General features: G+C 44.1%; 1 protein-coding gene across 2 annotated transcripts; it reads left to right on the forward strand.

Moving 5' to 3' along the window:
* The first annotated feature begins 13,244 nt into the window (after nt 1-13,244).
* On the forward strand, nt 13,245-26,247 carry itpripl2 (ITPRIP like 2). 2 transcript variants are annotated; one of them, XM_045715885.1, is made up of 5 exons: nt 13,245-14,143; nt 16,570-16,819; nt 16,966-17,812; nt 18,074-18,336; nt 25,369-26,247. In XM_045715885.1, the coding sequence occupies exons 1-5, from the start codon at nt 13,908-13,910 to the stop codon at nt 25,759-25,761; spliced, it is 1,989 nt and encodes a 662-aa protein (XP_045571841.1). In that variant the 5' UTR covers nt 13,245-13,907; the 3' UTR covers nt 25,762-26,247. The 2 variants fall into 2 exon arrangements, with proteins under 2 accessions (XP_045571841.1, XP_045571842.1); XM_045715886.1 differs by having other exon boundaries at nt 16,966-17,800.
* The last annotated feature ends 1,033 nt before the right edge of the window (nt 26,248-27,280 follow it).

The raw sequence follows: 27,280 nt of genomic DNA on the forward strand, positions 1-27,280 counted from the left end.
CTGTTGAGCACAGGAGGAGTGGAGGACTGTGAAGGGGAGTTAGTGTGTGTAATACAGTGAAGGGAGTTAGTGTGTGTAATATAGTGAAGTGAGTTAGTGTGTGTAATATAGTGTGTGTAATATAGTGAAGGGAGTTAGTGTGTGTAATATAGTGAAGGGAGTTAGTGTGTGTAATATAGTGAAGGGAGTTAGTGTGTGTAATATAGTGAAGGGAGTTAGTGTGTGTAATATAGTGAAGGGAGTTAGTTAGTGTGTGTAATATAGTGAAGGGGAGTTAGTGTGTGTAATATAGTGAAGGGAGTTAGTGTGTGTAATATAGTGAAGGGAGTTAGTTAGTGTGTGTAATATAGTGAAGGGGTGTTAGTGTGTGTAATATAGTGAAAGGCGTTAGTGTGTGTAATATAGTGAAGGGAGTTAGTTAGTGTGTGTAATATAGTGAAGGGAGTTAGTGTGTGTAATATAGTGAAGGGGAGTTAGTGTGTGTAATATAGTGAAGGGCGTTAGTGTGTGTAATATAGTGAAGGGCGTTAGTGTGTGTAATATAGTGAAGGGAGTTAGTTATTGTGTGTAATATAGTGAAGGGAGTTAGTGTGTGTAATATAGTGAAGGGAGTTAGTGTGTGTAATATAGTGAAGGGAGTTAGTGTGTGTAATATAGTGAAGGGCGTTAGTATGTGTAATATAGTGAAGGGGAGTTAGTGTGTGTAATATAGTGAAGGGGTGTTAGTGTGTGTAATATAGTGAAGGGCGTTAGTATGTGTAATATAGTGAAGGGGAGTTAGTGTGTGTAATATAGTGAAGGGGTGTTAGTGTGTGTAATATAGTGAAAGGCGTTAGTGTGTGTAATATAGTGAAGGGCGTTAGTATGTGTAATATAGTGAAGGGGAGTTAGTTAGTGTGTGTAATATAGTGAAGGGGAGTTAGTGTGTGTAATATAGTGAAGGGGTGTTAGTGTGTGTAATATAGTGAAGGGGAGTTAGTGTGTGTAATATAGTGAAGGGAGTTAGTGTGTGTAATATAGTGAAGGGAGTTAGTTAGTGTGTAATATAGTGAAGTTAGTTATTGTGTGTAATATAGTGAAGGGGAGTTAGTGTGTGTAATATAGTGAAGGGAGTTAGTTAGTGTGTAATATAGTGAAGGGAGTTAGTGTGTGTAATATAGTGAAGGGAGTTAGTGTGTGTAATATAGTGAAGGGGAGTTAGTGTGTGTAATATAGTGAAAGGCGTTAGTGTGTGTAATATAGTGAAGGGGAGTTAGTGTGTGTAATATAGTGAAGGGAGTTAGTGTGTGTAATATAGTGAAGGGGCGTTAGTGTGTGTAATATAGTGAAGGGCGTTAGTTAGTGTGTAATATAGTGAAGGGGTGTTAGTGTGTGTAATATAGTGAAAGGCGTTAGTGTGTGTAATATAGTGAAGGGGAGTTAGTGTGTGTAATATAGTGAAGGGGTGTTAGTGTGTGTAATATAGTGAAGGGGTGTTAGTGTGTGTAATATAGTGAAGGGAGTTAGTGTGTGTAATATAGTGAAGGGCGTTAGTGTGTGTAATATAGTGAAGGGAGTTAGTTAGTGTGTGTAATATAGTGAAGGGGTGTTAGTGTGTGTAATATAGTGAAGGGGAGTTAGTGTGTGTAATATAGTGAAGGGGTGTTAGTGTGTGTAATATAGTGAAGGGAGTTAGTGTGTGTAATATAGTGAAGGGCGTTAGTGTGTGTAATATAGTGAAGGGAGTTAGTTAGTGTGTGTAATATAGTGAAGGGCGTTAGTGTGTGTAATATAGTGAAGGGAGTTAGTTATTGTGTGTAATATAGTGAAGGGGAGTTAGTGTGTGTAATATAGTGAAGGGGAGTTAGTGTGTGTAATATAGTGAAGTTAGTTATTGTGTGTAATATAGTGAAGGGGAGTTAGTGTGTGTAATATAGTGAAGGGAGTTAGTTAGTGTGTAATATAGTGAAGGGAGTTAGTGTGTGTAATATAGTGAAGGGAGTTAGTGTGTGTAATATAGTGAAGGGAGTTAGTGTGTGTAATATAGTGAAGGGCGTTAGTTATTGTGTGTAATATAGTGAAGGGGTGTTAGTGTGTGTAATATAGTGAAGGGGAGTTAGTATGTGTAATATAGTGAAGGGGTGTTAGTGTGTGTAATATAGTGAAGGGGTGTTAGTGTGTGTAATATAGTGAAAGGCGTTAGTGTGTGTAATATAGTGAAGGGGAGTTAGTGTGTGTAATATAGTGAAGGGAGTTAGTTAGTGTGTGTAATATAGTGAAGGGGTGTTAGTGTGTGTAATATAGTGAAGGGGAGTTAGTATGTGTAATATAGTGAAGGGGTGTTAGTGTGTGTAATATAGTGAAGGGGTGTTAGTGTGTGTAATATAGTGAAAGGCGTTAGTGTGTGTAATATAGTGAAGGGCGTTAGTATGTGTAATATAGTGAAGGGGAGTTAGTTAGTGTGTGTAATATAGTGAAGGGGAGTTAGTGTGTGTAATATAGTGAAGGGGTGTTAGTGTGTGTAATATAGTGAAAGGCGTTAGTGTGTGTAATATAGTGAAGGGAGTTAGTGTGTGTAATATAGTGAAGGGGAGTTAGTGTGTGTAATATAGTGAAGGGAGTTAGTGTGTGTAATATAGTGAAGGGGAGTTAGTGTGTGTAATATAGTGAAGGGCGTTAGTGTGTGTAATATAGTGAAGGGAGTTAGTTAGTGTGTAATATAGTGAAGGGGTGTTAGTGTGTGTAATATAGTGAAAGGCGTTAGTGTGTGTAATATAGTGAAGGGCGTTAGTATGTGTAATATAGTGAAGGGGAGTTAGTGTGTGTAATATAGTGAAGGGGTGTTAGTGTGTGTAATATAGTGAAGGGCGTTAGTGTGTGTAATATAGTGAAGGGCGTTAGTGTGTGTAATATAGTGAAGGGGTGTTAGTGTGTGTAATATAGTGAAGGGAGTTAGTTAGTGTGTGTAATATAGTGAAGGGGAGTTAGTGTGTGTAATATAGTGAAGGGGTGTTAGTGTGTGTAATATAGTGAAGGGAGTTAGTGTGTGTAATATAGTGAAGGGAGTTAGTGTGTGTAATATAGTGAAGGGAGTTAGTGTGTGTAATATAGTGAAGGGAGTTAGTGTGTGTAATATAGTGAAGGGCGTTAGTGTGTGTAATATAGTGAAGGGAGTTAGTTAGTGTGTGTAATATAGTGAAGGGCGTTAGTGTGTGTAATATAGTGAAGGGAGTTAGTGTGTGTGTGTAATATAGTGAAGGGCGTTAGTGTGTGTAATATAGTGAAGGGAGTTAGTTAGTGTGTGTAATATAGTGAAGGGGAGTTAGTTAGTGTGTGTAATATAGTGAAGGGGTGTTAGTGTGTGTAATATAGTGAAGGGAGTTAGTTAGTGTGTAATATAGTGAAGGGGTGTTAGTGTGTGTAATATAGTGAAGGGAGTTAGTGTGTGTAATATAGTGAAGGGCGTTAGTGTGTGTAATATAGTGAAGGGGAGTTAGTGTGTGTAATATAGTGAAGGGGAGTTAGTGTGTGTAATATAGTGAAGGGAGTTAGTTAGTGTGTGTAATATAGTGAAGGGGACTTAGTGTGTGTAATATAGTGAAGGGGAGTTAGTGTGTGTAATATAGTGAAGGGAGTTAGTTAGTGTGTGTAATATAGTGAAGGGGAGTTAGTGTGTGTAATATAGTGAAGGGGAGTTAGTGTGTGTAATATAGTGAAGGGGAGTTAGTGTGTGTAATATAGTGAAGGGAGTTAGTTAGTGTGTGTAATATAGTGAAGGGGAGTTAGTGTGTGTAATACAGTGAAGGGAGTTAGTTAGTGTGTGTAATATAGTGAAGGGGACTTAGTGTGTGTAATATAGTGAAGGGGAGTTAGTGTGTGTAATATAGTGAAGGGAGTTAGTTAGTGTGTGTAATATAGTGAAGGGGAGTTAGTTAGTGTGTGTAATATAGTGAAGGGAGTTAGTTAGTGTGTGTAATATAGTGAAGGGAGTTAGTTAGTGTGTAATATAGTGAAGGGCGTTAGTGTGTGTAATATAGTGAAGGGAGTTAGTGTGTGTAATATAGTGAAGGGAGTTAGTGTGTGTAATATAGTGAAGGGCGTTAGTGTGTTTAATATAGTGAAGGGGAGTTAGTGTGTGTAATATAGTGAAGGGGAGTTAGTGTGTGTAATATAGTGAAGGGAGTTAGTGTGTGTAATATAGTGAAGGGCGTTAGTGTGTTTAATATAGTGAAGGGGAGTTAGTGTGTGTAATATAGTGAAGGGGAGTTAGTGTGTGTAATATAGTGAAGGGAGTTAGTTAGTGTGTAATATAGTGAAGGGGAGTTAGTGTGTGTAATATAGTGAAGGGGAGTTAGTGTGTGTAATATAGTGAAGGGGAGTTAGTGTGTGTAATATAGTGAAGGGAGTTAGTTAGTGTGTGTAATATAGTGAAGGGGACTTAGTGTGTGTAATATAGTGAAGGGGAGTTAGTGTGTGTAATATAGTGAAGGGAGTTAGTTAGTGTGTGTAATATAGTGAAGGGCGTTAGTGTGTGTAATATAGTGAAGGGAGTTAGTGTGTGTAATATAGTGAAGGGAGTTAGTGTGTGTAATATAGTGAAGGGCGTTAGTGTGTGTAATATAGTGAAGGGGAGTTAGTGTGTGTAATATAGTGAAGGGAGTTAGTTAGTGTGTGTAATATAGTGAAGGGGAGTTAGTGTGTGTAATATAGTGAAGGGGAGTTAGTGTGTGTAATATAGTGAAGGGGAGTTAGTGTGTGTAATATAGTGAAGGGGAGTTAGTGTGTGTAATATAGTGAAGGGAGTTAGTTAGTGTGTGTAATATAGTGAAGGGAGTTAGTGTGTGTAATATAGTGAAGGGAGTTAGTGTGTGTAATATAGTGAAGGGCGTTAGTGTGTGTAATATAGTGAAGGGGAGTTAGTGTGTGTAATATAGTGAAGGGGTGTTAGTGTGTGTAATATAGTGAAGGGCGTTAGTGTGTGTAATATAGTGAAGGGGAGTTAGTGTGTGTAATATAGTGAAGGGAGTTAGTGTGTGTAATATAGTGAAGGGAGTTAGTGTGTGTAATATAGTGAAGGGAGTTAGTTAGTGTGTAATATAGTGAAGGGGAGTTAGTGTGTGTAATATAGTGAAGGGAGTTAGTTAGTGTGTGTAATATAGTGAAGGGGAGTTAGTGTGTGTAATATAGTGAAGGGGAGTTAGTGTGTGTAATATAGTGAAGGGGAGTTAGTGTGTGTAATATAGTGAAGGGGAGTTAGTGTGTGTAATATAGTGAAGGGAGTTAGTTAGTGTGTGTAATATAGTGAAGGGAGTTAGTGTGTGTAATATAGTGAAGGGGAGTTAGTGTGTGTAATATAGTGAAGGGCGTTAGTGTGTGTAATATAGTGAAGGGGAGTTAGTGTGTGTAATATAGTGAAGGGGTAGTTAGTGTGTGTAATATAGTGAAGGGGAGTTAGTGTGTGTAATATAGTGAAGGGGAGTTTGTGTGTGTAATATAGTGAAGGGAGTTAGTTAGTGTGTGTAATATAGTGAAGGGAGTTAGTGTGTGTAATATAGTGATGGGGAGTTAGTGTGTGTAATATAGTGAAGGGAATTTAGGGTGTAATATAGTGAAGGGAGTTAGTTAGTGTGTGTAATATAGTGAAGGGGAGTTAGTGTGTGTAATATAGTGAAGGGGAGTTAGTGTGTGTAATATAGTGAAGGGAGTTAGTGTGTGTAATATAGTGAAGGGGAGTTAGTGTGTGTAATATAGTGAAGGGAGTTAGTGTGTGTAATATAGTGAAAGGGAGTTAGTTAGTGTGTGTAATATAGTGAAGGGGAGTTAGTTAGCGTGTGTAATATAGTGAAGGGAGCAGAAAGATGATGCAACCCCCATGACTGGACGTTAAATCTCTCTCTCTCTCTCTCTCTTTCTCTCTCTTTCTCTCTCTCTCTCTTTCTCTCTCTTTCTCTCTCTCTCTCTTTCTCTCTCTCTCCTAACAGTTTCCTTCCTGAACCCTCTGAAGGGGAAGCCGTTTTTGTTTAATCCTGGAGGGGAATTTTTTCTTAAGACCAGCCCAGATAAGAAATAATTGTCTGATGTGATCTTTCTTGGATAGACACACGTAAGATTGATGTTATAGCTGGCATAAGTTTGTATTTCTAGGTTGCCGACAAGTTGAGCTGTTGTGGAAGTTCTAAGAGGAAGTTTAAGCTTGTGTCCAAAATATCACCCTATGCTACATCTAGTGCTGCCAGCTGTCTGCGTCTCCTAGATTCAGCACATCTTACTGGCTGAGACCCATCTGTTTGAACAGTCAAAAAGCTTTGTGAATGAATTCATTCTAATGAATGACATCATAAAGAGTTTCCTAATTCCGTCCGTGAACTGCTAATGTTCTGGAATAGAATTCTGAGAATAAGCCAAGCTTCAAAGGGGTTCATTAAGTAGACTTATCTTATCGACTTAACATTCCCTCAACCATTTCACTCCCGCCTGAATTTGAAAACAGCAACTGTTATTCTGTGTGTGTGTGTGTGTGTGTGTGTGTGTGTGTGTGTGTGTGTGTGTGTGTGTGTGTGTGTGTGTGTGTGTGTGTGTGTGTGTGTGTGCGTGCACGTGCGTGTGTGTGTGTTTAATGGCTGTGATAGAAGACTAAAGATGGATCGACAACATTGTAGTTACTCCACAACACTAACCTAATCGAAAATTACAGAACAGTACAGAATAAAAATATTCTAAAACATACATCCTGTTTGCAACAGGGCACTAAATTAATACTGCAAAAAATGTGGCAAAGCAATGACCTTTTTGTCCTGAATACAAAGTGTTATGTTTGGGGCAAATCCAAAACAACACATTACTGAGTACCACTCTCTGTATTTTCAAGCAAAGTGGTGGCTGCATCATGTTATGGGTATGCTCGTAATCGTTAACGACTGACGAGCTTTTCAGGATAAAAAATAGACAGATGGAGCTAAGCACAGGCAAAATCCTAGAGGAAAACCTGGTTTAGTCTCTCACCAGATACTGGGAGATTAATTCACCTTTCAGCAGGACAATAACCTAAAACGCAAGGCCAAATCTATGTTGAAGTTGCTCACCAAGAAGACAGTGAATGTTGCAGAGTTACAGTTTTGACTTAAATCTACTTGAAAATCTATGGCAAGACCTGAAAATGATTGTCTCGCAATGATCAACAACCAATTTGACAGAGTTTGAAGAATTTTGAAAAGAATAATGGGCAAATTATGCACAATCCAGGTGCGGAAAGCTCTTAGAGACTTACCCAGAAAGATTCACAGCTGTAATCGCTGCTAAAGGTGCTTCTACAAAGTATTGACTCAGGTGTGTGAATACTTAGGTAAATTAGATATTTATGGATTTATTTAATTTTTGAAGAAATATGCACAAGTTTCTAAAAACATGTTTTCACTGTCATTATGGGGTATTGTGTGTAGATTGGTAAAACAAGATATAGTTTTTATCCATTTTGATTCAGGCTGTAACATATCAAAATGTTTAAGTCATGGGGCATGAATACTTTCTCAAGGCACACACACACACACACACACACACACACACACACACACACACACACACACACACACACACACACACACACACACACACACACACACACACACACACACACTTGGAGAAGCCAGAACATTAGAAACCTGACCCCTTTACGTATAAACAGTCATTGGCAGTGTGTTTAGGTTAGCTCATGGCTAGATTTGCTAATAGAAGGTTTAGTTAGGGGCCATTATGACTCTGTCCTCATAGAATGTTTAGTTATGGGCCATTATGACTCTGTCCTCATAGTAGGTTTAGTTATGGGCCATTATAACTCTGTCCTCATAGTAGGTTTAGTTAGGGGCCATTATAACTCTGTCCTCATAGAATGTTTAGTTAGGGGCCATTATGACTCTGTCCTCATAGAATGTTTAGTTATGGGCCATTATGACTCTGTCCTCATATTAGGTTTAGTTAGGGTCCATTACAGTGGTCTGTATGACTCTGTCCTCATAGTAGGTAGGTTTAGTTAGGGGCCATTAAGACTCTGTCCTCATAGAATGTTTAGTTATGGGCCATTATGACTCTGTCCTCATATTAGGTTTAGTTAGGGTCCATTACAGTGGGCTGTATGACTCTGTCCTCATAGTAGGTTTAGTTAGGGGCCATTATGACTCTGTCCTCATAGTAGGTTTAGTTAGGGTCCATTACAGTGGGCTGTATGACTCTGTCCTCATAGTAGGTTTAGTTAGGGGCCATTATAACTCTGTCCTCATAGAATGTTTAGTTAGGGGCCATTATGACTCTGTCCTCATAGTAGGTTTAGTTAGGGGACATTATGACTGTCCTCATAGAAGGTTTAGTTAGGGGCCATTATGACTCTGTCCTCATAGTAGGTTTAGTTATGGGCCATTATGACTCTGTCCTCATATTAGGTTTAGTTAGGGTCCATTACAGTGGGCTGTATGACTCTGTCCTCATAGTAGGTTTAGTTAGGGGCCATTATAACTCTGTCCTCATAGAATGTGTAGTTAGGGGCCATTATGACTCTGTCCTCATAGTAGGTTTAGTTATGGGACATTATGACTCTGTCCTCATAGTAGGTTTAGTTATGGGACATTATGACTCTGTCCTCATAGAATGTTTAGTTAGGGGACATTATGACTCTGTCCTCATAGAAGGTTTAGTTAGGGTCCATTACAGTGTGTGGTCATAAAGAGCAGAACGCTCCGGTCATATGACTGATAAACACACAGCTTGGGGACACGCCACTGTCTGCTCCACCATGTGATGGAGATGGAGGACATTCTGTTGTAAAGGAGAATTATATTGTGTGTGTGTGTGTGGGGGGGGGGGTGATGTATTCTAGAATACCATGTGATGGAGTCAGTTAGGGTTGGGGTTCTGGTTCACAGTCTAGCCATACTGACAGGCATAGTCAGACTACAACAATTACAATCACACAGCCCATGCATCAGGGTCTGTATTAACAAAGAGTCTCAGAGTAGGAAAACTGATCTAAGATCAGATTAGCCCTTTTATATCATAATGAGTTATGATAATAAATGAATGGACTGGGGGACCTGGTCCTAGATCAACACTCCTACTCTGAGACACTTTTATTAATACAGGCCCTTTTAAAGTGGATCCAAGCAGGTGGGAGGAATATTTTACCAATGAGAGGAAGCTACTGCAAGTCTATCCTACTTCCTGTTTCATGTCACATGATCAGAAACCATGAATAGCACTTCCTGTTTGAGGGTGTTGTAAACGATGAGGTAATTCGATGGCACGGTCCATATTGATTTTCTGAGTGTGTCATGTGGAATAGAGATTTGGTTGTAGAACAATAACATGGCAACAGGATTTGTTATTGTAGCTGTGTTGTGTGAATGGCAGAGAAAGAGGACAGTCTCTGAACACTACTAGCAGTGCTCCCAGAAATATTCTGAAATCTGTTACTGACAATCTTCTAGTCCCATTCTTCTAACACTAGATTTCTACCTACAAAATGGATGGCTTGCAATAGCAATGTGGACACTTAAAAACATAGACAAATCTTGATTTGGTGGTGAAGTATCTCTAAGCTTGTACAGCCTATCTCTGTTATGAGGTCAGTGATTCTGTCTGCTAGAGCAGAAGGAGGGCCAGCCAGGTGTCCGTGTGTGTGTGTGTGTGTGTGTGTGTGTGTGTGTGTGTGTGTGTGTGTGTGTGTGTGTGTGTGTGTGTGTGTGTGTGTGTGTGTGTGTGTGTGTGTCTGTGTGTGTGTGTGTGTGTAAGTGTGTAAGTGTGTGTGTCTTCTCTCAGTGTTCACTGAGCCAAAGCACCAAACACCTGTCTTTCTCACACTTCATAGCCATGGCGTCATGGTTACTGCTGGTGTCATGGTTACTGCTGGTGTCAAGGTTACTGCTGTTTAGGGATGTGAAATGTGAACAGAAGGATTAGCTGTGGGTGTTTGTTGTGAAAACTTTATCCGTGTGTGTGTGTGTGTGTGTGTGTGTGTGTGTGTGTGTGTGTGTGTGTGTGTGTGTGTGTGTGTGTGTGTGTGTGTGCGCGCCTGACTGTCCTCCTGTATGTTTGAAAGGTTGGTTGTTGTGATAACTTCCACCCTAGACGTAGAAGTGGAGGAGATAGATAGGTCCACCCTAGACGTAGAAGTGGAGGAGATAGATAGGTCCACACTAGACGTAGAAGTGGAGGAGATAGATAGGTCCACCCTAGACGTAGAAGTGGAGGAGATAGATAGGTCCACCCTAGACGTAGAAGTGGAGGAGATAGATAGGTCCACCCTAGACGTAGAAGTGGAGGAGATAGATAGGTCCACCCTAGACGTAGAAGTGGAGGAGATAGATAGGTCCACCTTACCATTATATACATCACAGTCTATCTACCTTAGCTTATTACCAGCCTTCTAGGCCCGTACCATTACATATGCTTCGGTTCCATTCAAATACTGGCAACTGGCTGGTTATCTGTCTCTGTGTCTTATTAAGACTCTGCCCTTAGGGCTACAATCTGTGTGTGTGTGTGTGTGTGTGTGTGCGTGCGTGCGAGTGTGTGAGTGAGTGTGAGTGTGTGTGTATGTGTGTGTGTGTGTGTGTGTGTGTGTGTGTGTGTGTGTGTGTGTGTGTGTGTGTGTGTGTGTGTGTGTGTGTGTGTGTGTGTGTGTGTGTGTGTGTTTGCATGTGTGTATGTGTGTGTGACCAGAAGGAGTGAGACTAAGACAAAAGGCTACTGTGGATGAGAGACACCATATTCCCTACATAGTGCACTACCCAGGGCCCGAGTCAAAAGTAGTGCACTACCCAGGGTGTAGCGTGCCATTTGGGACGCAGGCACCACCCTCCCATTCATACAGACAGACGTCAGAATAGAGTTCCATTCATACAGACAGACATCAGAATAGAGTTCCATTCATACAGACAGACGTCAGAATAGAGTTCCATTCATACAGACAGACGTCAGAATAGAGTCCCATTCATACAGACAGACATCAGAATAAAGTTCCATTCATACAGACAGACATCAGAATAGAGTTCCATTCATACAGACAGACGTCAGAATAGAGTTCCATTCATACAGACAGACATCAGAATAGAGTTCCATTCATACAGACAGACATCAGAATAGAGTTCCATTCATACAGACAGACATCAGAATAGCATTGTCAGAAGATTTTCTCATTCTAAATCATTTATACTGTGTGTAAAAAGTTAAGAGCATTAATAATGTATGTCTGTGTATAACAGTTAGTTTAGTAATGTATGTCTGTGTATAACAGTTAGTTTAATAATGTATGTCTGTGTATAACAGTTAGTTTAATAATGTATGTCTGTGTATAACAGTTAGTTTAATAATGTATGTCTGTGACAACAGTGTTTAGTTTATATGGGCTGTAGAGAGAGGAGGGGAGAAAGCAGTATAATAATCTCTTATAAACCTCTCCCACACTTCACTGTAGGGCACTGGGAATTCATCATCAGAATGTGTCCCAAGTGGAACCCTATTCCCTATATAGTGCACTACTTTAAACCAGAGCCCTATTCCCCTATATAGTGCACTACTTTAGACCAGAGCCCTTTTCCCTATATAGTGCACTACTTTAGACCAGAGACCTATTCCCTATATAGTGCACTACATTAGACCAGAGACCTATTCCCTATATAGTGCACTACTTTAGACCAGAGCCCTATTCCCTATATAGTGCCCTACTTTAAAACAGGGCCCTATTCCCTATATAGTGCTCTATTTTAGACCAGAGCCCTATAGGGCACTAGGGTGCCATTTGGGACGCAGACAGCCAGCCCAGGACAGACCTTAGTCAGAGGTGTGGTCCAGTTTAGCTAAACAAGGACCCATTGAGTCACTCTCTGAGGGAGTACTGTACACACACCCACATGTATACACACACACACACACACACACACACACACACACACACACACACACACACACACACACACACACACACACACACACACACACACACACACACACACACACACACACACACACAGATACACACACGCTCACACACACATGTGCATACATATATACTCCCAGGCAGCGGTCCGCCTCAATAAGCCCTGCTGTTAGTGTTGACCTGAGCGTGACCTGTGAAATCCATCATCAGTACGCCCCTTAACCCCTGTCCCCTGAGAGAAGGACCAGTGACGTGCCAGAGACTAACAACAACTAACAAAACAACAACTTTTATCTTGTCCATGTTTTTATTTAGCCTTCATCTGCTTCTTTATGTATTACTGAACACGTATCACAGTCATACTAAAGTTGTAGAAACACAAATGTAATATATTCTATTCTATAATAAGTTCATATATTCTCTTAGCCTTTACAAAGTAGTTTGTCTGTCCTCACAATAACTGCCCAAGGCTGTTAGTAATGCTTTGTTACCAGTGTAGAACATTATGCTCTTTCCATGACATAGACTGATCAGGTGAATCCAGGTGAAAGATATGATCCCTTATTGATGTCACTTGTTAAATCCACTTCAATCAGTGTAGACGAAAGGCAGGAGACCTGGTTAAAGAAGGATTTTCTGAGACATGGATTGTGTATGTCTGCCATTCAGAGGGTGAATGGACGAGACAAAATATTCAAGTGCCTTTGAACGGAGTACGGTAGTATGTGCTAGGCGCAACGATTTGTGTCAAGAACTGCAACGCTGCTGGGTTTTTCACGCTTAACAGTTTCCTGTGTGTATCAAGAATGGTCCACCACCAAGGACATCCAGCCAACTGGACACAACTGTGGGAAGCATTGGAGTCAACATGGACCAGCATCCCTGTGGAACGCTTTCAACACCTTGTGGAGTCCAAACCCCGACTAATTGAAGCTGGGCAAAAGGAGGGGTGCAACTCAATATTAGGAAAGTGTTCTTAATGTTTTGTACACTCAGTATGCAGTATATATCAAATCAGTCAAATGCAGTTGAATAACTTTTATTGTCACTTATTGTCAATGCTGCTATAGTAACTGTCGTAGCCTTTGTGTCCCAAATGGCACCCTATTCCCTATATAGCGCACTACTTTCAACAAGGGCCCATAGGGCTCTGGTCAAAAGTAGTGCACTATACAGGGAATAGGGTTCCATTTGGGACGTGACCTGAGTCTCCTTGTGAATGTAATGTTGAGATGTGAAACAATGTCTTTGTCTCTTTAAGAGGTGGGAGGAGAGTGTTGCTGCCCAGTCTCTCTCTCTCCTCCTCCTCCCTCTCTTTTTTTTAACAAAAATTCCTCTCTCAAGAGTTTGGCATTTCCTCTGAGCTCACTGGCAGAAAAACCAGAGAGAGAGAGACCGGGAAAAAGAGAAGACAAGAGAGAAAGAACAAGAGGACAAGAGAGAGAGAACCTGTTCGAGAGGAGTCTTCACAAAGACAGATAAACCTGACATCATACAGCTCTGAAGAGGAGGGGAAAAACAGGAGGGACAGATTGAAGAAGAGAGGAGGAGAAGGAGGAGCAACTTGTGAAGAGGAACTTCAACTGACTTTAAACTGAACAAACAAGCTGGAGAGGAGAAGAAGAATAAGAAGTGGGAGTTCTGTTACAAGAAGGAAGGAGAGGAGAAAACAGAGAGAAGAACATTGAGGCACAGAGGAGGGAAAAGACGAGAGAGAGAGAGTCAGCGTGTGTGTCATGATGGGTTAGCCTGCCCTGACCCTGTCTCAGTTCTCTGGCATCGCTAAAGAACAAGTCCTAGCCAGACAAGAAGAAGAGAAAGAACGAAGGAACCTAGGAGCAACAGAAAGGAGGAGAGAGGGGGAACGAGAAGAAAGAGAGGGAACGAGAAGAGAGAGAGGGGGAACGAGAAGAGAGAGAAAGAGAGCGAGAGAGAGAGAGAGAGAGAGAGAGAGAGAGAGAGAGAGAGAGAGAGAGAGAGAGAGAGAGAGAGAGAGAGAGAGAGGATGAGTGTGTACACTCTGAACCTGCGGGTGTTCTGGCCTCTGTTGACCTGTGTGTTGACAGGTCTGGTTTTCCACCACCACATAACCCACTGGCTATGTCCAGAATCAGGCCCAGAATCAGGCCCCGATCCTGGGTACGAGGCTGGGACAGAGCCCTGCTCTGACCAGGGCCCTCCTGTCTTTTTCTCCCTCATCAAACTACTACTGGCCTGTGTCCTCTTCTACCTCTTCATAAGGTACCCAGTCCACACACATCATATCTTCTCTCTCTCTCTCTCTCTCTCTCTCTCTCTCTCTCTCTCTCTTACTCTCGCTCTCTCTCTCCCACTCTCTCTCAATTCAATTCAATTCAAAGGGGTTTATTGGCATGGGAATCATATGTTTACATTGCCAAAGCAATTGAAATGGATAATATACAAAACTGAAATAAAATGTAAAAAATTACAGTAAATATTACACACAAACTTCCAAAGGAATATACATTTTAAATGTCATAATGTGTGTGTATATACAGTGTTGTAATTATGTGCAAATAGTTAAAGTACAAAGAGAAAATAAATAAACATAAAAATGGGTTTGTACTTCACTGGTTGACCTTTTCTTGTGGCAACAGGTCACACATCTTGCTGCTGTGATGGCACACTGGGGTATTTCACCCAGTAGATATGGGAGTTTATCAAAATTGGATTTGTTTTTGAATTCTTTGTGGATCTGTGTAATCTGAGGGAAATATGTGTCTCTAATATGGTCATACATTTGGCAGGAGGTTAGGAAGTGCAGCTCAGTTTCCACCTCATTTTGTGGGCAGTGTGCACATAGCCTGTCTTCTCTTGAGAGCCGGGTCTGCCTTCGGCGGCCTCTCTCAATAGCAAGGCTATGCTCACTGAGTCTGTACATAGTCAAAGCTTTCCTTAAGTTTGGGTCAGTCACAGTGGTCAGGTATTCTGCCACTGTGTACTCTCTGTTTAGGGCCAAATAGCATTCTAGTTTGCTCAGTATTTTTGTTCATTCTTTCTAATGTGTCAACTAATTATCTTTTTGTTTTCTCATGATTTGGTTGGGTCTAATTGTATTGCTGTCCTGGGGCTCTGTGGGGTGTGTTTGTGTTTGTGAACAGAGCCCAGGGGCCAGCTTGCTTAGGGGACTCTTCTCCAGGTTCATCTCTCTGTAGGTGATGGCTTTGCTATGGAAGGTTTGGGAATCTCTTCCTTTTAGGTGGTTGTAGAATTTAACGTCTCATTTCTGGATTTTGATCATTAATTCTGCTCTGCATTATTTGGTGTTTTATGTAGATTTTACAAGGATTTTCCCATGGTTGCTGTTGACGCATATCCTATGGTAGTTATTGGGATCAAAATTTGTCTCCACTTTTGTGGATTGGGGTGATCAGTCTTTGGTTCCAAATATTGGGGAAGATGCCAGAGCTGAGGATGATGTTAAAGAGTTTTATTATAGCCAATTGGAATTTTTGCTCTGTATATTTGATCATTTCATTGAGGATACCATCAACACCACAGGCCTTTTGGGTTGGAGCGTTGTATTTTGTCCTGTAGTTCATTCAATGTAATTGGATAATCCAGTGGGTTCTGGTAGTCTTATTATAGGGCCTAAAAGATAGGAGAAGTGGTTTACCCATACATCTTCATTTTGGATAGATAACTCTTCATGTTGTTGTTTGTTAAGTGTTTTCCAATTTTCCCAGAAGTGGTTAGAGTCTATGGATTCTTCAGTTACATTGAGCTGATTTCTGACGTGCTGTTCCTTCTTTTTCCATAGTGTGTTTATGAATTGTTTTAGTGATTCACCATAGTGAAGGCGTAGGCTCAGGTTTTCTGGGTCTCTATGTTTTTGGTTAGATAGGTTTCTCAATTTCTTTCTTATGTTGTTAGCTTGACATTTTTAGATTCAGTAGGGAAGCTGAGAGGTCATATATATTGTTTAGGTTTTCTACTGCCAGGTTTACACCTTCACTATTACAGTGAAACATTTTGTCCAGGAAGTTGTCTAAAAGGGATTGAATTTGTTGTTGCCTAATAGTTTTTTGGCAGGTTTCTACACTACATTCCTTCCATCTATAGCATTTCGTAGTATTACTCAGTTCCTTTGGCTTTGAGGCCTCATGATTGAGTATCGCTCTGTTCAAGTAGACTGTGATTTTGCTGTGATCTGATTGGGGTGTCAGTGGGCTGACTGTGAACGCTCTGAGAGACTCTGGGTTGAGGTCAGTGATAAAGTAATCTACAGTACTACTGCCAAGGGATGAGCTGTAGGTGTACCTACCGTGAGAGTCCCTTTGAAGCCTACTATTGACTATGTACATGCGACAGTGCTGCAGGAGTTGTGACCCGTTTTTGTTGGTTGTTTTGTCATAGTTGTGTCTAGGGTGGCTGTCACCTCCAGGTATGTGTTTTTTCTCTCTCTCTCTCTCTCTCTCTCTCTCTCTCTCTCTCTCTCTCTCTCTCTCTCTCTCTCTCTCTCTCTGTGTGTCTTTCTGTCTGTCTCTCCCTCTGTTTGAGTTGCACGGTTACTACGGTGATTTTTGCTTCTGCTTTTGAAAACTCATAATAATACCCATAATGCTGTGGTTCCCTTCACTCCCTTGATTGCACTAAGTAGCCATCTGTTCAAATATGAATTGACTCATATCAATGTGTAACGGCAGGTACTGCTCCACCCACCCAGGGGGGCCCCAGAGGGTGCCTCTCGAGGCCGCTGACGGGGCTCTGAAATCGGGTTGGTCTCGTCGAGAGGTCCTGGAGGACTACTACGAGCGCTGGGTGCGTCTGTCTCCTCACGTCCTGGGGCACAGCAAGGCCCACGTGGCCAAACTGGTCGGGGAGCTGGTCAGAGCCGGACGTGCCACTGGAGGTATCCCAGAGTCCTCACTGGCGTTCCGGGGAGACTTCCTGCAGGTGAGTTTCGGAAGATAACATTTTCTCTTTTTGAAGTTAAATTATTAATTAGTTAACATAGTTGATGGTCTACGTAAACAAACTTCTGGGGAATTGGGGTGTAATTTGGGACTCACATAATCCTTGTTTGTCTGGTCTGGTTGCAGGTGGGCAGTTCATACGAGGAGCACAAGGTGGGCGCTCCAGATTACTATGACATCCTGGTACCTCTGAAGATACCCCGAGAACTGAGACTGGAGCCACGAGTATACAGGGGGGAGAGGAGGGGGGAGGAGAAGAAGAACGAGAGAGGAGAGGAGAAGGGAGAGGAGAAGGGGGAGGGCAAGAGGAATGTGAGGGAGGAGAGGGAGGAGGTTAAAGAGAACGGGAGAAAGTCAGGGAAGGGGAACAGGATGAGGGTAAGAAGCAATAAAGTGAAGGATGTCCAGAAGGACGACAGCAAGGTGGAGGAGCAGACAGAGGTCAAAGAAGAAGGGAAGGAAGACTTGAAGGACGAGGTGAAGGAAGAGATGAAAGGGGAAAGCTCAGACGACGGTGGGTGGAGCGGCGTGCCACGGTGCAGTCTAGAGACTCCTCGCCGTGGTGACTGGCTACGAAAACACCGCAACTTCACTGACACGTTTTTACGAATGCACCCTTCTCGGGGGTTGCCCGAAAGGTCATCGAGGTCACTGTCAGGGGTCACGGCAGTGTCAGGAGGAGGGGGCGGAGTCTATCGCCTGACCCCGGACTCCGTCCTCCGTTGGTTCTACCCGGCGGTCCAGCGTTGCCTAGCAACCGTGCGCTACCCATTCGAGCAGCGCTGTACGCTGAGTCTGGCACTGGCCGACGACCGTGTGCAGCTCCGCCTCACACCGCGTTCCGACTACGTCTGCTGTCACATCTCCATGGCAATACGGCTCCTCCCCGCCATCCCCCTCGGAGACGGGGTCTACCTGGTTCCCATGGAAACGACGGCCTCAGTGGCGATGTCAAATACAGGTGTGAGAAGGGGTAAATATATGATATCATTTACAAATTCAATAAAGTATATTACTCTTTCTTCATTTCTCTCCTTTCTTTATTCATTATTTATTCATTATTTAATTCACTAAATCATTAATTCCCTGTCTCCTTCTTTCCTTCCCTACTTCCTTCCTTACTTCTTTTCTTCTTTCTTTCCTTCCTTCTGTCCTTCATCCATCCATCCATCCATCCATCCATCCATCCATCCATCATCCATTCTTTCCTTTCATTCTCATCCATTCATTCCAGACCAGCACCAGAACCAGCAGAGCGAGGAGAGGGACCTGTGGACTTTGTTCTTCCCCCGCCAGGAGCAGCGTCTGCTGGGCTGGCTCCGTGGCCGCTCCCCACAGCCCTCCTGCCACCTCAAGGTGCTCCAGCTGACCAAGGCCCTGCGTGACCTGGGTGGCCAGGCACTGGACAGCCACCGGGGGGCGCTCTGGAGGTCAGTCCTCTCCTCCTACACACTAAAGACGGCCTGGCTGCGTCTGCTACTCAGCTCTCCTGCAGAGGTAGGTTACACCCTACCTTTAATAGGTACTACAGGTTACACCATACCTTTAATAGGTACTACAGGTTACAACATACCTTTAATAGGTACTACAGGTTGCAACATACTTTTAATAGGTACTACAGGTTACACCCTACCTTTAATAGGTACTACAGGTTACACCATACCTTTAATAGGTACTACACGTTACACCATACTTTTAATAGGTACTACAGGTTGCAACATACCTTTAATAGGTACTACAGGTTACAATATACCTTTAATAGGTACTACAGGTTACAATATACCTTTAATAGGTACTACAGGTTACAACATACCTTGAATAGGTACTACAGGTTACAATATACCTTTAATAGGTACTACAGGTTACAACATACCTTGAATAGGTACTACAGGTTACAACATACCTTGAATAGGTACTACAGGTTACACCACACCTTGAATAGGTACTACAGGTTACACCATACCTTTAATAGGTACTACAGGTTACACCATACTTTTAATAGGTACTACAGGTTGCAACATACCTTTAATAGGTACTACAGGTTACAATATACCTTTAATAGGTACTACAGGTTACACCACATCTTTAATAGGTACTACAGGTTACAACATACCTTTAATAGGTACTACAGGTTACACCATACCTTTAATAGGTACTACAGGTTACACCACACCTTGAATAGGTACTACAGGTTACACCACACCTTGAATAGGTACTACAGGTTACACCATACCTTTAATAGGTACTACAGGTTACACCATACCTTTAGTAGGTACTACAGGTTACACCACACCTTGAATAGGTACTACAGGTTACACCATACCTTTAATAGGTACTACAGGTTACACCATACTTTTAATAGGTACTACAGGTTGCAACATACCTTTAATAGGTACTACAGGTTACAATATACCTTTAATAGGTACTACAGGTTACACCACACCTTTAATAGGTACTACAGGTTACAACATACCTTTAATAGGTACTACAGGTTACACCATACCTTTAATAGGTACTACAGGTTACAACATACTTTTAATAGGTACTACAGGTTAAACCATACCTTTAATAGGTACTACAGGTTACACCACACCTTTAATAGGTACTACAGGTTACACCATACCTTTAATAGGTACTACAGGTTACACCATACCTTTAATAGGTACTACAGGTTACACCATACTTTTAATAGGTACTACAGGTTGCAACATACCTTTAATAGGTACTACAGGTTACAATATACCTTTAATAGGTACTACAGGTTACAATATACCTTTAACAGGTACTACAGGTTACAACATACCTTGAATAGGTACTACAGGTTACAACATACCTTGAATAGGTACTACAGGTTACAACATACCTTGAATAGGTACTACAGGTTACACCATACCTTTAATAGGTACTACAGGTTACACCATACTTTTAATAGGTACTACAGGTTACACCATACCTTTAATAGGTACTACAGGTTACACCATACCTTTAATAGGTACTACAGGTTACACCATACCTTTAATAGGTACTACAGGTTACACCACACCTTGAATAGGTACTACAGGTTACACCATACCTTGAATAGGTACTACAGGTTACAACATACCTTTAATAGCTACTACAGGTTACACCATACCTTTAATAGGTACTACAGGTTACACCACACCTTTAATAGGTACTACAGGTTACACCATACCTTTAATAGGTACTACAGGTTACACCATACCTTTAATAGGTACTACAGGTTACACCATACCTTTAATAGGTACTACAGGTTACACCACACCTTTAATAGGTACTACAGGTTACACCACACCTTTAATAGGTACTACAGGTTACACCACACCTTTAATAGGTACTACAGGTTACAACATACCTTTAATAGGTACTACAGGTTACACCATACCTTTAATAGGTACTACAGGTTACACCATACCTTTAATAGGTACTACAGGTTACACCATACCTTTAATAGGTACTACAGGTTACACGATACCTTGAATAGGTACTACAGGTTACACCCTACCTTGAATAGGTACTACAGGTTACACCATACCTTTAATAGGTACTACAGGTTACACCATACCTTTAATAGGTACTACAGGTTACACCATACCTTTAATAGGTACTACAGGTTACACCATACCTTTAATAGGTACTACAGGTTACACCACACCTTTAATAGGTACTACAGGTTACACCATACCTTTAATAGGTACTACAGGTTAAACCATACCTTTAATAGGTACTTGTATTGTCTTCTCTTACTGCTTTATCTACTATTTATTTTTGTTGAATACTTTTTAAATAGATGCTGCACTGTTAGAGAGTAGAGCTTGCTAGGAAGTATTTCATTGTACTGTGTACACTATGCAGTATGTATTCTGCATATGACCAGAGATGGGCAGTATTCCTTATTTTAATTACTCCTGAGTACTTTGTAATCATTTTTCACTGGCATGAACTACAAGCCAATGTATTTTGTAACAAGATACTTTAGAGAGCTGTAATTTGTATTTTTAAAATATAAAATACTTTTCTATTCCATTTGTTATATTACCATTTTATGTCCCCCTTTCATCCTGCATTGGTATCAGAAGTCTGATGGCACTATGGTAATAAGAGTGTCTGCTAAATGACCAAAATATACATGAGAAAATTAACACTTGCCAAACATGCTGGGTATTATTATAATGAGCTTCGCCCCGAAACAAGGCCAATTATAATAAACAGTCTGCTTTTAAATTTTAAATTTACATTTTGGTCGTTTAGCAGCCGCTGTTATCCAGTGTGATATTTAACCTTTATTTAACTAGTGTAACGGCTGTCGTGAGAGAGAGTAGACCAAGGTGCAGCGGAGTTAGTGTTCATCATTGAATATTTAATAGACGAAACAACACTATACAAAAATAAGAAAACCGACAGCCAAACAGTCCTGTCCGGTGCAAAACACTAACAGAAACAATTACCCACAAAACCCCAACGGAAAAACAGGCACTTATGTGTGACTCCCAATCAGCAACAACACTCTACAGCTGTGCCTGATTGGAAGCCACACGGCCAAAATCAATGAAACAAACCAACATAGAAAAATGCACATAGAACGCCCACCCAATGTAACACCCTGGCCTAACCAAAATAAAGAACAAAAACCCCTCTCTATGGCCAGGGCGTTACAGTACCCCCCCCCCCAAGGTGCGGACTCCGACCGCAAAACCTGACTCTGAAGGGGAGGGTCCGGGTGGGCCTTCTTACGGCGGCGGCTGAGGTGCGGGACGTGGCCTCTGCTCCACCCTCGGCGTCGCCCTCTTAGGTGGCGCACCTGGCCGCGCCGAAGGTCTGGTGGGCGACCCTGACTGCGCCCGGCTGGCGGGCGGCGATGGCTGCGCCCGGCTGGCGGTGATGGCTGTGCCTGGCTGGCGGGCGGCGATGGCTGCGCCCGGCTGGCGGGCGACCCTGGTTGCGCCCGGCTGGCGGGCATCCCTGGCTGTGCCCGGCTGGCGGGCGTCCCTGGCGGCTCCGGCGGCACTGACCCAGGATTCACCAGGCTGAGGAGACATGTAAGAGGACTGGCCCTAGGCGGGCGGCTCTGGCGGCTCCGGACAGGCGGGCGGCTCTGGCGGCTCCGGACAGGTGGGCAGCTCTGGCGGCTCCGGACTGGCAGCGGCTCTGGCGGCTCCGGACTGGCGGGCGGCTCCGACCGCAAAACCTGACTCTGAAGGGGAGGGTCCGGGTGGGCCTTCTTACGGAGGCGGCTCAGGTGCGGGACGTGGCCTCTGCTACACCCTCGGCATCGCCCTCTTAGGTGGCGCACCTGGCCGCGCCGAAGGTTTGGTGGGCGACCCTGACTGCGCCCGGCTGGCGGGCGGCGATGGCTGCGCCCGGCTGGCGGGCGACCCTGGTTGCACCCAGCTGGCGGGCGGTGCTGGCTGCGCCCGGCTGGCGGGTGGTGATGGCTGCGCCCGGCTGGCGGGCGACCCTGGTTGCGCCTGGCTGGCGGGTGTCCCTGGCTGCGCCCGGCTGGCAGGCATCCCTGGTGGCTCCGGCGGCACTGACCCAGGATTCACCAGGCTGAGGAGACATGTAAGAGGCCTGGCGCTAGGCACAGGACTCACCGGGCTGGCGGGCGGCTCTGACTGCTCCGGACAGGCGGGCGGCTCTGGCGGCTCCGGACAGGTGGGCGGCTCTGGCGGCTCCGGACAGGCGGGCGGCTCTGGCGGCTCCGGACAGGCGGGCGGCTCTGGTGGCTCCGGACAGGCGGGCCGCTCTGACGGCTCCGGACAGGCGGGCGGCTCTGGTGGCTCTGGACTGGTGGGCGGCTCTGGCGGCTCCGGACTGGCAGGCGGCTCTGGTGGCTCCGGACTGGCGGCAGCTCTGGCGGCTCTGGACTGGCGAGACCCACTGGAGGCCTAGTCCTAGGAGGCGGCACAGGACGGACCAGGATGGGGAGACCCACTGGAGGCCTAGTCCTGGGAGGTGGCACACGACGGACCAGGCTAGAGAGATCCACTGGAGGCCTGGTCCGTGGAGGAGGCACAGGCTTAACCAGGATGGGGAGACCCACTGGAGGCCTGGTCCGTGGAGGCGACACAGGAGAGACCAGGATGGGGAGGCCCACTGGAGGCCTGGTCCGTGGAGCAGGCACAGGACTGACCAGGATGGGGAGACCCACTGGAGGCCTGGTCCGTGGAGGCGGCACAGGATTCACCAGGCTGGGGAGACATGCAGGAGGCCTGGTTCTGGGCCCAGGCACAGGATAGACCGGGTCCTGAAGACGCACTGGAGGTCTAGAGCGCACGGCCTGCACAACCCGTCCTGGCTCGATGCCCAATCTCCCCCGGCAGATGTTAGGAGCTGGGATGTAACGCACCGGGCTCTCCGCGCGTACTGGGGACACTGTGCGCTTTACTGCATAACACGGTGCCTGACCAGTACTACGTTGCCTCCTGTAAGCACAGGGAGCTGGCTCAGGTCTCCAACCTGACTCTGCCACACTCCCCGTGTGACCCCCCCCAAAAAAAAACTAATGTTGGGGCTGCCTCTCGGGCTCTACCTGCCTCCCAGGCAGGTTGTCACAGTGGTCCCGTAATTGCTCCCATATCCAGTCAATCCTTGACTCCAACACCTCCAGTGACCAGGATGCCATCTCCTCCCGAGCGCACTGCTTCCTATAGTCCTCCTTGACTTCCATCTGCCCTCTTCTCCGCTGCTTGGTCTTTTTGTGGTGGGTAATTCTATAACGGCTGTCGTGAGAGAGAGTAGACCAAGGTGCAGTTGAGTTAGTGTTCATCATTGAATATTTAATAGACGAAAGAACACTATACAAAAATAAGAAAACCGACAGCCAAACAGTCCTGTCCGGTGCAAAACACTAACAGAAACAATTACCCACAAAACCCCAATGGAAAAACAGGCACTTATGTGTGACTCCCAATCAGCAACAACACTCTACAGCTGTGCCTGATTGGAAGCCACACGGCCAAAATTAATGAAACAAACCAACATAGAAAAATGCACATAGAACGCCCACCCAATGTAACACCCTGGCCTAACCAAAATAAAGAACAAAAACCCCTCTCTATGGCCAGGGCGTTACAACTAGGCAAGTCAGTTAAGAACACATTTTTATTTACAATGATGGCCTACCCCGGCCAAACCCTAATCCGGACAACGATGGACCAATTGTGTGCCGCCCTATGGGACTCCCAATCACAGCCGGTAATGATACAGCCTGGAATGGAACCAGGGTCTGTAGTGACACCTCTAGCACTAAGATGCAGGGTCTTAGACCACTGCGATACAGACTGGAATGGAACCAGGGTCTGTAGTGACACCTCTAGTACTGAGATGCAGGGTCTTAGACCACTGTGATACAGCCTGGAATGGAACCAGGGAACCAGTCAGTGCATTAAACTAAGGAGCACTGAGACGCAGGGCCTTAGTCCGCTGCACCACTCGGGAGCAGTCAGTGCATTAAACTAAGGAGCACTAAGACGCAGGGCCTTAGTCCGCTGCACCACTCGGGAGCAGTCAGTGCATTAAACTAAGGAGCACTGAGACGCAGGGCCTTAGTCCGCTGCACCACTCGGGAGCAGTCAGTGCATTAAACTAAGGAGCACTGAGACGCAGGGCCTTAGTCCGCTGCACCACTCGGGAGCAGTCAGTGCATTAAACTAAGGAGCACTGAGACGCAGGGCCTTAGTCCGCTGCACCACTCGGGAGCAGTCAGTGCATTAAACTAAGGAGCACTGAGACGCAGGGCCTTAGTCCGCTGCACCACTCGGGAGCAGTCAGTGCATTAAACTAAGGAGCACTGAGACGCAGGGCCTTAGTCCGCTGCACCACTCGGGAGCAGTCAGTGCATTAAACTAAGGAGCACTAAGACGCAGGGCCTTAGTCCGCTGCACCACTCGGGAGCAGTCAGTGCATTAAACTAAGGAGCACTGAGACGCAGGGCCTTAGTCCGCTGCACCACTCGGGAGCAGTCAGTGCATTAAACTAAGGAGGATAAAAAAGACGTATCACAGTCAAATCAAGCCAGGTGTCTCTGTAATCATTACTGACAATGCTGTTTTGTTAAGGGGCTACTTGCAGATGTATTTTTGTCTTTTAATATACAAAATACATGCATTTTAATTAAGTACAAGACTTTGCAAAAATATTTTTGTAATTTATTTTTGATACGTTGATCTTTAGGGTATTTTGCAGTTGTAATTTGTAATTACAATTTGTAATTTGTAATTTGCAATTGTAATTTGTCATTTGTAATTTGTAACTGTAATTTGTAATTATAATTTGTAATTGTAATTGTAATTTGTAATTATAATTTGTAATTGTAATTTGTCATTTTTGCCCATCCCTTCACATGACAAGAAACTTTGATTTGATTGGAGGCCTGTTATCCGTCCTGATTTATTGTCCTCTATAGGCTGATCTGCTCTATCATATGTACACGTATGTTTGGAATCATTTGTAAATCGGTTACTAAGGTTTTTGCATCTTACTGACCGTCTACTTGTCTTTCTTTTTTAGGCCTGGGAGGATCGCTATCTGGTGGCCAGGATGGAGGAGCTGGTCTGCAGCCTGAGGGACAGCCTCCAGAACCGGGCTCTGGATCACCTCTTCCTGGGGAGCGACAGCAGCTCCATCTTACCTGACTCTGTGGCTCTACCTAAGTTGGTCAAGGAGGCGGTGGGAGCTCCAGTGGGGGGTCCAGTGGAGGGTTCGGGGGGACGTTTGGGGGGTTTGGCAGGGAACCTCTGGGCAGGTGTGGACCCAGCCTCATTGGACCTAGTGTCTGGCCGGTTGGCGTATGCCTGGAGCCATCTCCACCGGCTGATCAGGTTGGGCCGACCCCAGAGGAGTAGCTTGGGGCTGGGCAGGACAGGCAACATAAACTGCCAGCATCTGCAACCTGGAGAATAACCAACTTATCTTTTCTGGAAACTAATAAAAGGATTACAGGTGAAAACAGAGGTGAACAAAAAGGTAACAGCTAATATCCTCCAACAACAGGCCTAGTCAAACAGAGAGATACATAGACAGACGGGATGGATGAAACATCAGACTACTTCCTCATCCAAAGGTTGTACAGGAGCTACTGGTCTAGAATAAAAAGAAAGCCTATAACAGTGATGGGACGTTCTCTGAGTCATCCCTCTTAACCAGTCATGAATGGAAATCATAGGGAATGTGTGAATTTGTAATTTATGAATTTATAATTTATGAATTTGTAATTTATGAATTTGTAATGAATACATGTGTAATTTTTCCCTGGTACCTAATGAATGAGGTTTCATTCATAACCAGAGTGATTGTATGTCTGCCTCTGTCTGTGTCCCTGTTGGCACCCTATTCCGTATTTAGTGCACTATTTTCCCATAGGACTCTGGTCCAAAGTAGTGCACTAAGCGATAGGGTGCCATTTGGGATGCATTTCTGTGTTCTGTGCTGTATGTATTATCAGACAGTGTAACAGCAGGGTACACTACCAGTTCAGGGACAGACAGTGTAACAGCAGGGTACACTACCAGTTCAGGGACAGACAGTGTAACAGCAGGGTACACTACCAGTTCAGGGACAGACAGTGTAACAGCAGGGTACACTACCAGTTCAGGGACAGACAGTGTAACAGCAGGGTACACTACCAGTTCAGGGACAGACAGTGTAACAGCAGGGTACACTACCAGTTCAGGGACAGACAGTGTAACAGCAGGGTACACTACCAGTTCAGGGACAGACAGTGTAACAGCAGGGTACACTACCAGTTCAGGGACAGACAGTGTAACAGCAGGGTACACTACCAGTTCAGGGACAGACAGTGTAACAGCAGGGTACACTACCAGTTCAGGGACAGACAGTGTAACAGCAGGGTACACTACCAGTTCAGGGACAGACAGTGTAACAGCAGGGTACACTACCAGTTCAGGGACAGACAGTGTAACAGCAGGGTACACTACCAGTTCAGGGACAGACAGTGTAACAGCAGGGTACACTACCAGTTCAGGGACAGACAGTGTAACAGCAGGGTACACTACCAGTTCAGGGACAGACAGTGTAACAGCAGGGTACACTACCAGTTCAGGGACAGACAGTGTAACAGCAGGGTACACTACCAGTTCAGGGACAGACAGTGTAACAGCAGGGTACACTACCAGTTCAGGGACAGACAGTGTAACAGCAGGGTACACTACCAGTTCAGGGACAGACAGTGTAACAGCAGGGTTAACTTGCAGTTCAAATAAAAAATTGAATAAAATGTTTTTTTCTCACATGCATTATATACAGGGAGCACCTGGTTAGATGACTAGACATCAGGGTAAAGTGACTAGACATCAGGATAGATAATAATAAGGTATTTGAGGTAGATGTGTACATGAAGGCAGGGTAAAGTGACTAGGCATCAGGATAGATAATAATAAGGTATTTGAGGTAGATATGTACA

The sequence above is a fragment of the Salmo salar genome, chromosome ssa03 (assembly GCF_905237065.1).
Source record: "Salmo salar chromosome ssa03, Ssal_v3.1, whole genome shotgun sequence".
Lineage (NCBI taxonomy): Eukaryota > Metazoa > Chordata > Actinopteri > Salmoniformes > Salmonidae > Salmo > Salmo salar.